The 13,602-nt window shown below is 35.4% G+C and overlaps 1 protein-coding gene across 2 annotated transcripts in view; it reads left to right on the forward strand.

The window, feature by feature from the left end:
* Tbce (Tubulin-binding cofactor E) overlaps positions 1-13,602 on the forward strand; it is a 270,639-nt gene that overhangs the window by 38,142 nt on the left and 218,895 nt on the right. For both annotated transcript variants that reach the window (XM_090375351.1, XM_090375353.1), the window contains exon 4: positions 11,711-11,795. In XM_090375351.1, coding sequence (XP_090231477.1) covers positions 11,711-11,795 — 85 coding nt within the window. The remainder of the gene's footprint in view (positions 1-11,710; positions 11,796-13,602) is intronic.

Here is a 13,602-nt window from a genome sequence, read left to right on the forward strand (position 1 = left end):
ATGTATATTAGGCCTTGAATGGTTTGAACAAGCTCAGTGATGATGGGATTCTTCCTCTTGCCCAGATTAGTCACCCGAGGGGACATAAATTCAAATTGAGGACAGACAGTTGTAGAATAGATGGGTGAAAATTTGCCTTTAGCCAGTGGGTGGTTGATTGCCGGAACAAACTTCCATGTGTCATTGTAGAAGTTGACAGCTTAAATAAATTCAAGGCATAACTAGAGACATTTGGAGCGAATTGGATGGGTGAAATGAGAAGGGTTTTTTTTTTTTTTGGCTGTTGCTGTATAAGCTTGCTTTCTTGCATCATTTGCTTCTACTAATGCTAATGTTACTTTTCTTTTAAGAAATTTTGCCAAACGTGTTTGTATTACTAGTAACAAATGACTCAAGAAAGCAAGCTTATGCAGAATCAGCCAAAAAAAAAAAAAAGCTAAAACTTCCTGTATAACCTGTCCTTCCCATCTAATAGTTTGTCTAGTTTTTATTTGAATTTAGCCAAATTTGTCATCGCTACAGCACCAAATGAGAGTTTGATCCCCACAGTTGACTACTCAATGGCTGAAGGCAATTTTCTGCACATTTACCCCATTACCTTCATTCCTCAATTTGAATTCGTGCCCCTTTTTTGTAGTCTGAGCAAGAGGAAGGATTACATTAGAATTGCAATTACTCGATCCATTCAAAGACTAAAAACGCCTCAATAGGTATGTATTTTCCAAGTGCTGCAGTTTACAGAACTGAAGCTTTTCCTGGTAAGAGAACTCTTTTTATCCTCTTGCTAATCTGATTTTCTTCTCTGCGTCTGTTTCAACAGATCCATATCCTTTACAAAATACAGGCAGTTCCCAGGTTTATAAGTTTTTTTTTTTTTTCCAAGTATCAACAATATTGAAAATATGAACGTTAATTGCAAAAAATGAATGTTAAACATTCATAAATACCGTATTTCAAACCACGCTTGTAGCTATACGATACAGTGTACCCCCACTCTATGATATTAATCCGTTTCAGAGACACCATTGTATTGTGAAAATATCGTAATGTGAACCCAATAACAAATTGTTTTTTGGTAATTCGCTCCACGACCTTAGAAGTTGAAATTTTCACTATATAACTAAGCTATTTATCTCTCTAAAAGGTCATTTTTATAATGTAAATTTTATTAGTTACCAATTCAAATAATTAAAATGCACTACCCTTTCATCATTATCATATGTTCTGTTATAAGAATCAAATTTGAACACCTTCTTGATGTTTTTCTAAAGTACATTTCTGGAGGTCACAACCATAAAACAATAAAAACAATTTGCACTTTCCAGTTTATTGGGCTTTTCTGTTAGTGCAATCTAATTATAAATGCGTAGTAAACTTGATGTTATTGCATTTGCAAAAATACCAATAGCTGGAATTGTATGGGTTTTTATGTTATTATGGTGAAATGTGTTTCTCTGTCATTGAAATTTATATAAAAAACAAACTTTTAGAATCGTCTCTTCATTCCTTTTTTTTTAAGCTTCGTAAACTTTTTACTCCGCGTGTACAGTATTGTGTTAGTTGCAATTTGTGCATGCTGTTAATTTTGTTAATTGGCAAGGTAATAAAAAGTCTAAATTGTTAAACAGTCATAAAGCGGGTATCCTTATCATAATGTGCTTGCATTTGTTTGTTCAGGCAGACAAAAGCGCCTCACTGACTCACATAACGTAATGCAGTTACCACACTGATGTTACAGGTCGCCTCCGTAGCCAGGTGGGAAGGAGCAGCAGCAGTGCATAGCACATGCTTCTTGATTAGACCGGGGTTCGAGCCTGTCAACACCAAATATGGAGGATGCGGAAAGGTCAAGGGAAGGACCACCGCATATTCCCAGAGCAATATGGCCTTAGTTGTTAATGCTCCTAAAAACCAAATAAATAACAAACAAACCGATGTTACAAAGGTTGGTTATGTTTCTCTTCATTTTTTCTGTTACAAAGGTTAGCCATGTTTCTCTTCATTTTTTCTGTTACAAAGGTTAGCCATGTTTCTCTTCATTTTTTCTGTTACAAAGGTTAGCCATGTTTTTCTTCATTTTTTCTGTCTTTTCTTATTTAAAAATTATCCCCCTTATTATTGTATGCCAAAATGAAGTAATACTACAGAGAGTGATGTTAATAAAAAGAAACAGCGAAGAGGAATAACGTTGGAAACATATCATAAGAAAGCATGCGGCCAGAATGACTGTTGAAGATCTTTGTGCGAAATATTACCTAAGCTCTTTAACTGTGTGTACAATTTTAAAGGACAAAGAAAATATTTGAAGGAAGTTAAAAATGCACAATCCATGCGGTCTGCATGGTTATGTACTAAAGAAGTTGACAGCATTATTCCTCAAATGGAGACACTTATAGCTACATGGATCAAACACAACAATTGACTATGCTTGTTACCTATGCTACTATTCGTGCAAAAGCTATATCCAATTTTGAAATGCTTAAAGACAAAAAGGAGGCAACTGTGAAGAAACTTTCACCGTGAGTAGTGGATGGTTTGATCATTATGAAAAAAGAGCTGGTTGGCATAATGTTAAAGTGCAAGGAGAATCTGCGAGTGCCGACACTGAAGTAGCAAAATTATTTCCTAAAAAATTAGAAGAATTTATTGAAAAGGATTACATGTCATCACAAATTTTTAATGTAGATGAAACTGGACTTTTTTTGGAAGTGCATGCCATCCAGAAGTTACATTGTAAAAGAAGAATCTTCAATGCCTGGTTTTAAAGTTTCAAAAGATCACTTAACATTATTGCTTGGTGAATGCTGCTGGTGACTGAAAATTTAAACCCTTGCTTGTGTATCATTCTGAAAATCCAAGCGCACTTAAAGGAATAGTGAAAGCTACACTTCCAGTCATATGGAAATCCAATAAAATAGCTTGGGTTACTGCTTCACTGTTCCAAGATTGGTTTTCGCATCATTTTGTGAAGTAAAACAATATTGTAAAGATAAAGATATTCCTTTTCGGGTGATTCTGATTTTAGATAATGCACCTGGCCACCCAACATTTCTGTAGCATCACCACCCTGATGTTAAAATAATTTTTTTGCCACCAAATATGACACCACTTTTGCAGCCAATGGACCAGGGCATTATTTCAACTTTTAAAGCGCATTATCTTTGGGAGACATTTGATATGCTAATTAATGCAACAGATAAAGAGGGAGGTCCAACTTTAAAGAATTCCATATTTTAGATGCAGTTAAATAATACAACAATCCTGGGACAAAATTACAGAGACTAACTTAAAGGGAGTTTGGAATAAACTGTGTCCTCAGTTTATTGACAATTTTGAAGGATTTCAAGAACCAGCAGGGATCATAAAAATTGAAACAGAAGCAGTCATTACTATTGCTAACCAATTGCAGCTTGACATTTCTACAACTGATGTCACTAATCTGCTTCAAGCACACAATGGAGAGTTCACAAATGAAGACCTCTTTGAAATGTCAAAATGTGAAGAAGCTGAGGAAGAAGAAGAAGATTTAACAGCTGAAACTCCTGTTTGTTCCTTCACACTCAAGGGGCTAGATGAAGCATTTCAACACATAGAAAAAGCAATTGAGATCTTCGAGTCACAAGATTCCAATTTGGAGCATGTTATAAAAGTTGCTACAGATTTAAAAAATGCTTATGCACGCTATCGGGAAATTTATAAAGAAAAGAGAAGACTAGCTTGGAAACAAACGCCTTGACGCATTTCTGAAGACTTGTGCTTCCAACAAACCAACAAGTGCCGAGACAACAAACTAACGTGCCAAGCCAACTGAGTGATCAACGAGTGTGCATTTAGTTGATGAAGAATAAACATTCTTTAACATCTATAAGTCTTAAATAATTTCTTTATTATTATAATTTTCTTGATTTTACCTGTCTCATTTCTTTGGATAAATCAATCATTGTTTAAGCATAAACTAATTAACTAACTAATTTCATTGTTAAGATGTAACCCCTGTTTTTAACATTGTCTATGGCAAATAATTCCAGCTTTACAAGTTTTTGCTTTACGTGTGTGCATTATGAACAAATTATCTCATAAAGTTGGGAACTACCTGTAATACCTCCAAACTTGTATGTATTCTATGTGGCCTTGTGGCCTGACCATTCCCTTATTCCAAGTTTTCACACGATGTGAAGGTCGGCAAGTTGGTTAATCACAGTAATTGGGGTATGCTGCAGCAACATGGTCTAGACAAATTAGGTAAACGGACCAAGAAGTGACAATTGAAGTTTAACAAATACAGGGTACTTCATATGGGGAGCAATAATCCCAGATTAATATACCAATGTTAATCTGGGATTAGCATTGGTATCACACTCAGGGAAGTGGAGAATGAAATGAAATTTTGCTCCTCTTGCTAATCTCATTTTCTTCTCTGCACTTGTTCCAATAGATTTACACCATTCCCAAAATGATGCCTCCAGAATGGTATGCAGTACTTTCTGTGACCTGACCATTTGCTTATACAATGGGATAATCACCTCGTTATCCCTGCTGGAAAAAAATTTTTGTATATCATTGACTGAATCCCATGAGTTGTTGTGGCAACCTGCCTGCACTGCTCGGAGAAATTCATATCTACCTGCACAATTACCCTCAGGTCTTTTTCATTTTCCACTGCAATGTACCAACTGTGTAGTACCACACAGTTGGTACGTTACTCTGGGGTTATTGCTACCCATATGCAGTACTTTGCATTTGTTGAAATGGCAGTTGATTAAACTTCAATTGCCATTTCTCAGCCCATCTGCCTAATTTTTCTAGATATGTGGCAGTAGCATACCATCATTACTGTCATTAACCAACCTGCTAACCTTTGTATCATCTGCAAACTTACATTAAGCCTGATATACCTTCATCAGTTATCATTAATAAATACAGAAAACAGGGTCTGGCACCGAACCTTGGGGAACTCCACTGATAACATTAGTCCACAAAGAGCAGTGTCCATTGATAACAACTCTGTCTTCTCACACTCAACCATCCCTTTATCCATAACAGTAACTTGCCCTGAATGCCACACTGCTCCAATTTGTGTAGCAGCCTATTATGTGCAACAGTATTAAAAGCTTCCTGAAATCCTAGTATATGATATGGAAATTATATTTGCATCTGGTTCCTTTGTTACCACATCATAGTATCCAGTCAAGTTAGTTGGACAGGATTACCCCTTGACAGACCCATGCTCTGACTGAAGTACCTATGCTCTAGACACTGCTGTCTAGATGGTTCTGCATTACTTCTTTAACTGGTGACTCCATTATTTTCCCTGAAACAGAAGTTAAGTTAACAGATCTGTAATTCTCATGTCACTCTTTGATTCCCCCTTTGTGAATTAGGAATACAGTCAGTCCTAGTATAGCACAATAGTTGTGTTCCTAGAAACCCTCATGCAATGCATCATGCAATATAAATAAGAGACCCTATGGGAAAAATAGGGTTAGGTGCCGACCACGCAAGATTGAACCCACATTTGTAACCAAAAATTACCAAACACAATAAATAATCGTAATAAAACACTTTAGTATTTTATTACGACTATTACGTAATAAAATATTGCTAATGCTTTTACTTCTATCGTAAGTAAACTTGTTCTTTGTTTGATTTTCTATCCAAACAGACGTTCCATCTCTTCCAATTCTTTGTGTCTTGATCTAATGGATTTTATTACACTTTGAGTTGTTCCTGCTATGAAAGTTGTTTTTATTTTCTCTGCATTCTTTCTAATTCTCAGTGTCTCCTCATTTAGCCCTGCACGTGCAATATCATATGGTCTTTCATTTCGCTCAAAGTGTTTCACAATTTCATATTTTTTCTCTATCGACAAAGACGGACTGGCTGTAAGCCTTACCGGGGAAACCCCGGTGGGCCGGAGGCCAGAAGACAATGGAGACCGGTGTGATTTTGGCCATAAATGCTAGTATGAGGCCACTACAGATTTCCCCGGGTAAGAATTTTTGACCCAGTCCACCTCTATATATTGATGTTGCTTTTCTTTTTCTCTCTAAATCTGTGGTGTCTTCACCAGGATTCTTCCTTTTCACACCTTATAAGTATTTTACTCATTTTTAGAGAATAAAACACAATTACAAAATGAGGAGGCACGCTTGATACACGTAAATAAAGCTGCACACATGTAGCAACTGAATAAACAACACCATAAAGGCAGCGACACAGTATTAACACCTCACTACCTCACATTTTACTAAAGCACATTTCTGGGGGTTACTACCATAAAACAATCAAAACAATTTCCAGTTGCGTTTCTGTTAGTGGAATCTGTTATATACTGGTAGAAAAGTCGATCTAATTCCATTTGTGATAATTCCGATAGCTGGAATTGTGTGGGTTTTTATGTTATTATGGTGAAATGTGTTTCCCCTTCACTGATATAAAAAACATAAATACATTTTCAGAATCTTCTCTTCATTCCTATCGTGTTGTGTTCAGTTGGGGTGATTCCGCATTCAACTGCCATTTCTTGTAAACACAAAGGCGAATCATGCATAAGCGAATTATATACAATATCGTTCCCCTATTTATAAATCATGTATAATCGAATTTGTGTAATGTAAACACGTGTTATACGAGGACTGACTGTATGTTTGCACATCTCCAGTCCTTGGGGGACTTCTCCTGAATCTAAGGATGCTCTCATAATTATGGCTAATGATCTGGTTACCTCCTTTTCTATCTACCTTAACATAATTGAATAGATCCCATCCACCCATGGTGCCTTTCTTACATTTAACTTCACCAATTTCTCTTCCACTTTCCTTTCAGTTATCAGAAAATCCTTTAACTCTCTGGCAGAGTTTGATAAACTTCTGGCATCCACACTCTTAAAGAATTCCTCATGTGTGAATGTAGGTGCAGAGTACTTCTTCAGCATGTCAGCAACCTGAGCAGGATCATGAACAGTTGAACCATCAATATCAAGTGGACCTATGTGATTCATCCCCTTCCTTCACTTGTTTACATAAGAAAAGAAGTTTTTCTTAATTTTCTTTGCATCCCTTACCAAAGATTTCACATAATTCTGCCTTAGCTTGCCTCAGATCCTTTGTGACTTGATTGCAGAATAGTTTATCTATTCTGCAATCAAGTCTCTTCTAGGCTTATATATCACCCTCTTCTAGGCTTATATATCACCTGATAATTTATATGCATCCCATGTATTTTCCTTGTCTGCTACAAGTCGCATCAGTTCATCTGGCATCTATTTAGGCCAAATCTTCAAACAGTATCTTTTAATCAGTGTGATAAGGCTAGTAACTTCTATGATTGCACCCCTGAATGCTTCACATTTAACATTTGCTATTGGTATCTTCATTAGTTGGGCCTACTGCATAGAATATACAAACTACCTGAGACCATTGTGGTCACCTTTATGAAAGTCCTTCTCTTTGCTCTTGACAGTAGTTACATCTTTAAGTAAATCCCACATCAATGTACTATGATCATTGTCACCTAGTGGGTCTTTTATCTGCAGATTTTTAATGCATGTTGTTCCCTATAATCAGATCACGAGTATTGCTTTCTCTTGTTCCTCTCTATCATGCTGGTGTATAAAAAAAATCATCCAATAAAACTACAAAATTTTGCTACTCTTTGAATGACCAACAGGATCCATTCAATATTTGAAAGTTGGTTCCCCATTATTAGACATTCTGAATTCCTGGCCTCTATTTCTCTGTACAGATGCTTGCTATATTCTTCACAGTCACTAGGCCTATAACAATCTCCTACCCTCTTTTTTTGTTTTCCTAGTGCTTATGTCACACCAAACTGACTCAACATTACACTTGTCACTCATGTCCAAGATGCATTGCCTTTGATTTTATATGCTTCATACCTAAGAACCTAATTCATCCCTTCCTGTCCTGTCTTTCCTTTCTGTACGCATTGTACTCCCAATAATCAAATTCTGAATCCCTTATACCTCAATGACACAGTGTCTCCTATAGCCTCAAATTGTCTGCATTTGATGACTTGATCAGTACTTAAAATTTTTCAAATTTATTTACTGTGCTCTAGCATCAGTGTATGTGCAATTGTTTTAACCCTAACATAGACTTATATTTTCTTTTTTTGTGAGGTCTCCCATTATGTTTTGAAATCCCCAACATCTCTCTTTCCAGGCTGCTTATGTTCCAGTAGAAGCAGTGCAAGAATTACCTTTACCTCTATCAGTGTCTGTTGTTAATCTGTCTGTTTATTCCCTTCTCCCAGGCTATCAATTTTCTGACCCATCTAACACTCCTTGGTGGCATCAGCAAATATTCTTGTACCCCTTCTTTTTAAGTCTGTCCGATTCCTGTAAAAACAGTCTCTCCTGTTAATGATCACTGGCCACACTGAGAAAAATTCTATCCCACAATCCTTGCACAGTCTCTCCATGGCAAAATTGGTTGAAAGGCTCTCATCATGTACTCCTTCCTATCATGTCTGAACAGAATTGCAAACCCTTTCAATTTCAATCCTAACTTGTGATTTTTCTCAACATTGCTCTGCACTTGTTAATTAAATCCTTAGATCTCCTGCTCCTAATATCATTAGTACCAACCTGTATAACATGTCGTCTTTTGTGCCCTTAAAAGATAACTGCTCTACAACATCATCAACTTTAGCTCCTGGCCCTGTATGCCATCTGTCCTTTTTGCACGGTATCTTTCCCATTTCCCTGATCACCAACTATAGCTACTTCCTGTCGGACCAAAAATCTCTGCCGCAGAGGATTTCATTATGTTGTGCAACGTTGAGCCATGGGCTTGAGTGTTGGGGTTGGCAACGAAGTGCACGATGAGTCCTCTTAATCCTTCAAGGGGTATCAGCCCTGTTCAATCAAGCCTTTGTAGAATTCCATCAGATTTCCTGCTAAAGGCAGCTTTGCAGAGAGGACAAAAGTAATACACATAACATAATCCTGATTCGTAGGAGAACTACCCTCAGATTTTCTTCCCAAACCAAAATGCTGCTGTTACTTTTACTTTGCTTTGTAACGTACATGTACTTTAAAAAGATGAAACTTTCCACTCCTGATGACATTTGTGAAACTTGTAATTTTTTTTTGTTTTTGTTTTTACCAGAGATTCTTCACAAAAATTGCTTGATTTGTGCCAGTGAGTGTTGAGTATAAGTTGTGATGCACGTATACAGGTGTAAACGTAGCTTAAGAAAGAAGCAGTTTTCTACCTGTGTTTTCTGCAATTTATTGCTTTCCCGCCAAAGCCGGGAAGGCAATAAATTGGAGAAAACAGGTAGACAAAGAAGAAAATGTAAAAATGATGGTAAAAAAAAAAGATGAAATTGGAATTATTGAAATTAGCTGAATATGCAAAGAAGCAAAGTTCAAATGTGTGTATAGATCAGATGAAATTTGGATGCAGCTAATAAGTGATTTAAAAAACATTGTGCAGAAGAAGGATTTAAAGGCACTAAATTAGCACACAAGCAATGATAGTGGTTGTAAACACTAATGAAGAAATCATTGAAAAAAAAAAAAACCATTGAAGTGCTACTAAAAAAATTGGAGAGAAAAAAGGGATAATGTAATTACTAACTACCTAACTGAAAAAGAAAACTTAGCTTGTAAGGAATTAAGGAATATATTTTTTTAATGAATGTAACTAGACTGCTTTGTATTATCATATGAATTAATGAATTGGTAAAAGTTTTGGCTAGACAAAATTCAACTTTAACATAAATGAAATTTCATTGAATCATAGTTTTTTTTTGTTTGTTTTTTTTCACTTCACTTCTTGGTTTTCATTTCACTTCTAAGTGAATAAGGAATATATATTTTTTAATGAATGTTACTAAACTGCTTTGTATTATCATATGAATTAATGACTTGGTAAAAGTTCTGCCCCTGGCAAAATTCACTTCTAAGTGAAATGAAAAACAAATTTTTTCCAACGTTATAATAGAATATTCATTATGGCAGTGGTTCTCAGAGAGATCTGTCAGCGACCCTGCCCCCACCCCTGGGGGGAAAATGTTGGGTCAGTACATTCCCCCCCCCATGGTTTTTTGTAATGTAAAAAAAAGGATTATTTCTGGAAAAATGGTAATTTATGATAAGCTAAAATTTTACCACCGTAATTATATTAACATTTTTAATGCAAATATACACATTTTGAGATGTTTAATCATTAGTGAGACATATCTACTCTTTATTTATTACATTGAAATAACATATATTGTTAAAATTTTAAATATATAAGTTAAAGAATTTTATTTACCTTTAAAACAGAACTTGTCAATTCTGGGACACAAATTACTTAGAACACAACATAATTTGCTATCAGCATCTATCAACTTGTTTCTCTCTTTACATTTAATTGACACTAAGCTAGAAAATCCAAGTTCACAAAGATAAGTAGTGGGGAAAATCACTAGGGAACTCACTTACAGTAAAATAAGTTTAGGTTTGCCAACGTATTTTTTTGAAATCAAAATCAAATATTTTTACTAACGAAAAGACAAAAAGCACAACTAACCGAGGACTGACTGCATGGAAATATGTGGTGTGAAAACATACAGTGTCTCTTATTGTAGAAATTTTTTTAACATCTTGGATTGATTTTAATGATGACTTGTTCCCCGCAGCCTTACAAAATGTAGCACACAGATAAATACTAAGCTAAAAAAGCTGTTCCGGATATCTTTTCAGACATTCAACTAAGTGTTTACATTGCATAATCATTGGATTGACTATTCCACTACAGTGTAGTCAAAGATTGAGGGAAAATAATTGTTGAACTTGCAAGGATTCCCCATGACCCCTGCAAATTTCTTTTTGAAACCCTTTATGACTCCCCCTTGGGGGGAGTCATAAAGGGTTTCAAGCTTGAGAATCACTGCATTATGGCATACTGAAAACTCCCCCTTGGGGGGTCATAACCCTATGCTTGAGAATCACTGTATTATGGCATACTGAAAAATAAATGATTGTGAACACTTTGATGTCATAATCATTGTGTTTTTGGTATGAAATTAAGTCATTTGAATTCTGCTCAGCCATTCTCCATTAGGAGTTATCTACTAAAGAACCATTGTGACTGAAGGGAATCAGAGCAGTGTTTACAATATTTTAAGATTGTAGATGATAATGAAATTAAGATTAGAAACTGCTGAAATTGTGTGTATATTACATTTATTTATTAGAATGTGTTTTTAATAATAGCAGGGTTTTTAATTGCATGTTTTTTAATAAAAAACATGCAATTAAAATTTCTTATAGTATTGTATTATACTATAAGAAATTCTATATTCTAATTCTAATTCTATATTGTAATATAGAATTATATCACAATACTATATTCTTATAGTATTGTGGTATAATTTCTAGCACACAAGGAATTATACCACAATCCCCTCTCTCTCTCCCCGCCTTAGTTTAAAACAACAATGGTAAAGGCAAATCAGATTTAAAACTTTGCTACCTAACCCAAAGTCAGAAATGATATCATGTGCACAGATTGGCTTAAAAAAAAAAAAAAAAAAAACCTTCAAGTTTTTTTTTTTTAAATCCTGCTTCCTTGAAAGCAGCATTGGTACTTATATATATATTTTTTTGAAACTGAGAAGTAAATAGTGTTGTTAGGTTATTGCTTTTTCCTTATCAAATAATAGCAGTCTATTTATTATTATTTTTTCCTTGCAGGTATATGGTTAGGAATTGAATGGGATAATCCAGACCGAGGAAAACATGATGGAATTCATAATGGTGTCCATTATTTTCAAACCAAGTAGGTTTTTTTTGTGTCTCAGTAGACTATCAGAAATGCTATCCAAAGTAAAAGAAATGCATGAAATTTTTCCAAAAATTTGTAAACTAGTCAATATGTCAGGGTTAAATGTATGTTTTTCAAGAAAATATTTCGGTAATCTTTATATATTATATATACTAAGTGCCATTGAAATATGACTAGCAGTGGTAGAAAATGAACATTTTCATTGTAACTATAAACTGAGTTACTTCTGGCAGCATTCTTGAATTGGTTAATGGTAGTAGGCAAGGGAAAATGCCATGATTTGTTGGAGTGTGAAAGAAGAAAGAATTGTTAGTGATGGGTGGGATTGTTACTGCACTCTCTCTCTCTCTCTCTCTCTCTCTCTCTCTCTCCCCCCCCTCCCACCCATTTTTTTGCCAATAGGAGAGAGTCAGTGGAGAGATGCCTTATAATACAGTGTCAGGCAGTCCAGATTCTTATTTCCTTTTGGAACATTAATATATACGATTCATCATTTGATCATGTAATCATCCATCATGGTTATATTCTTGTTAAGGAAGGTAGCCAGGTGGGTAGGAGCAGCAGTGTGTAGCACACTCTTCTTGATTAGACTGGGGTTCGAGCCCGTGACCACCAAATACGGAGGATGCCGAAAGGTCAGGGAATGGCCACTGCATATCCCCGGAGCAATATGGCCTTAGTTGCTAATGCTCCTAAAAAAAAAAATAACAGTAACAAATATTCTTGTTAAAATGGCTGATTTTAAACTCCTATATGGATGTGCCAAAAAATAAACAGAACATTTATTTATTATATAAATAAGCTGTTTAGCTGGCTAAGCCCATATTACTGAACTGATCCACATGTTTCCAGAAATATCATGAGTATGTAGTTATATTTTGCAGAACATTTTAAATACTTCCCACTCTATTGGCAACTTCCAGCTCTCGATCTGGATATTCGTTGGAATTTGTGTGTTGTCAGCTCACTCAGCAGTAGAACATTTCTGGTTGATTACATTTGAGAGAGAGAGAGAGAGAGAGAGAGAGAGAGAGAGAGAGAGAGAGAGAGAGCAAGCATTATTCCTGATCTGATTATCAGCAGTAATGCATCATGTATTTAAAAAAAAAAAAAAAAAAAAATTTTTTTCAAGTAAAAGAACCACTAGGCTGTAACATATGGAATGTATAACTACTGCAAAGGGAAAAGATTTTGTTTTCACAAAGGTGATTACAGTTGGTTTAAACATTTTTAGTTGCATTCTTTAGAATGCAATGTTTAGAATGCCTATTTCTTCTTGTCCATACTTTGTAACTCAGTGCCAGTGGATGTATTTTCATGTAATTTTATATTTGGTCTTTTAGAAAGATTTGTTGAGTCATCCAAATATTTCATTAAAAGTGGACTAGTACAAATTTGGCAATTTTTTATTTTTGCATAAAATTCCAAGTTATCTCTGTGTATAAATGGAAGTATGCTTCAGATGTTTGAGCCTTACTTGTAGGGCCTCCTTGCCAGTACAATGATTTTTCCACTTGTTACTCATTTGGAGAGGTTGGGTTATGAGTCCTGTTGATGGCCAGAGGAATTTCTAAAGGCCTCTTTGAGGCTATTAGTTAGCCCACCTCAGACAGAGGAAATAAGGGTCTTCCATGAGCAATTTCAGGTTTTTCGACCCACAGAACATGCAAATCAGCACACAAACATGCATGCTTGCACAGATGTAATATACATTGGTGCAATATGATCTGAGTTGCTGATGTGCCTAAAACACAACAACTTGATAAGGAAAAGTGTGATTATTACCAAATTTTCGCGGTAT

This window comes from Mastigoproctus giganteus, chromosome 6, assembly GCF_048544385.1.
Source record: "Mastigoproctus giganteus isolate SK-2022 chromosome 6, ASM4854438v1, whole genome shotgun sequence".
NCBI classification, from domain to species: Eukaryota; Metazoa; Arthropoda; class Arachnida; order Uropygi; family Thelyphonidae; genus Mastigoproctus; species Mastigoproctus giganteus.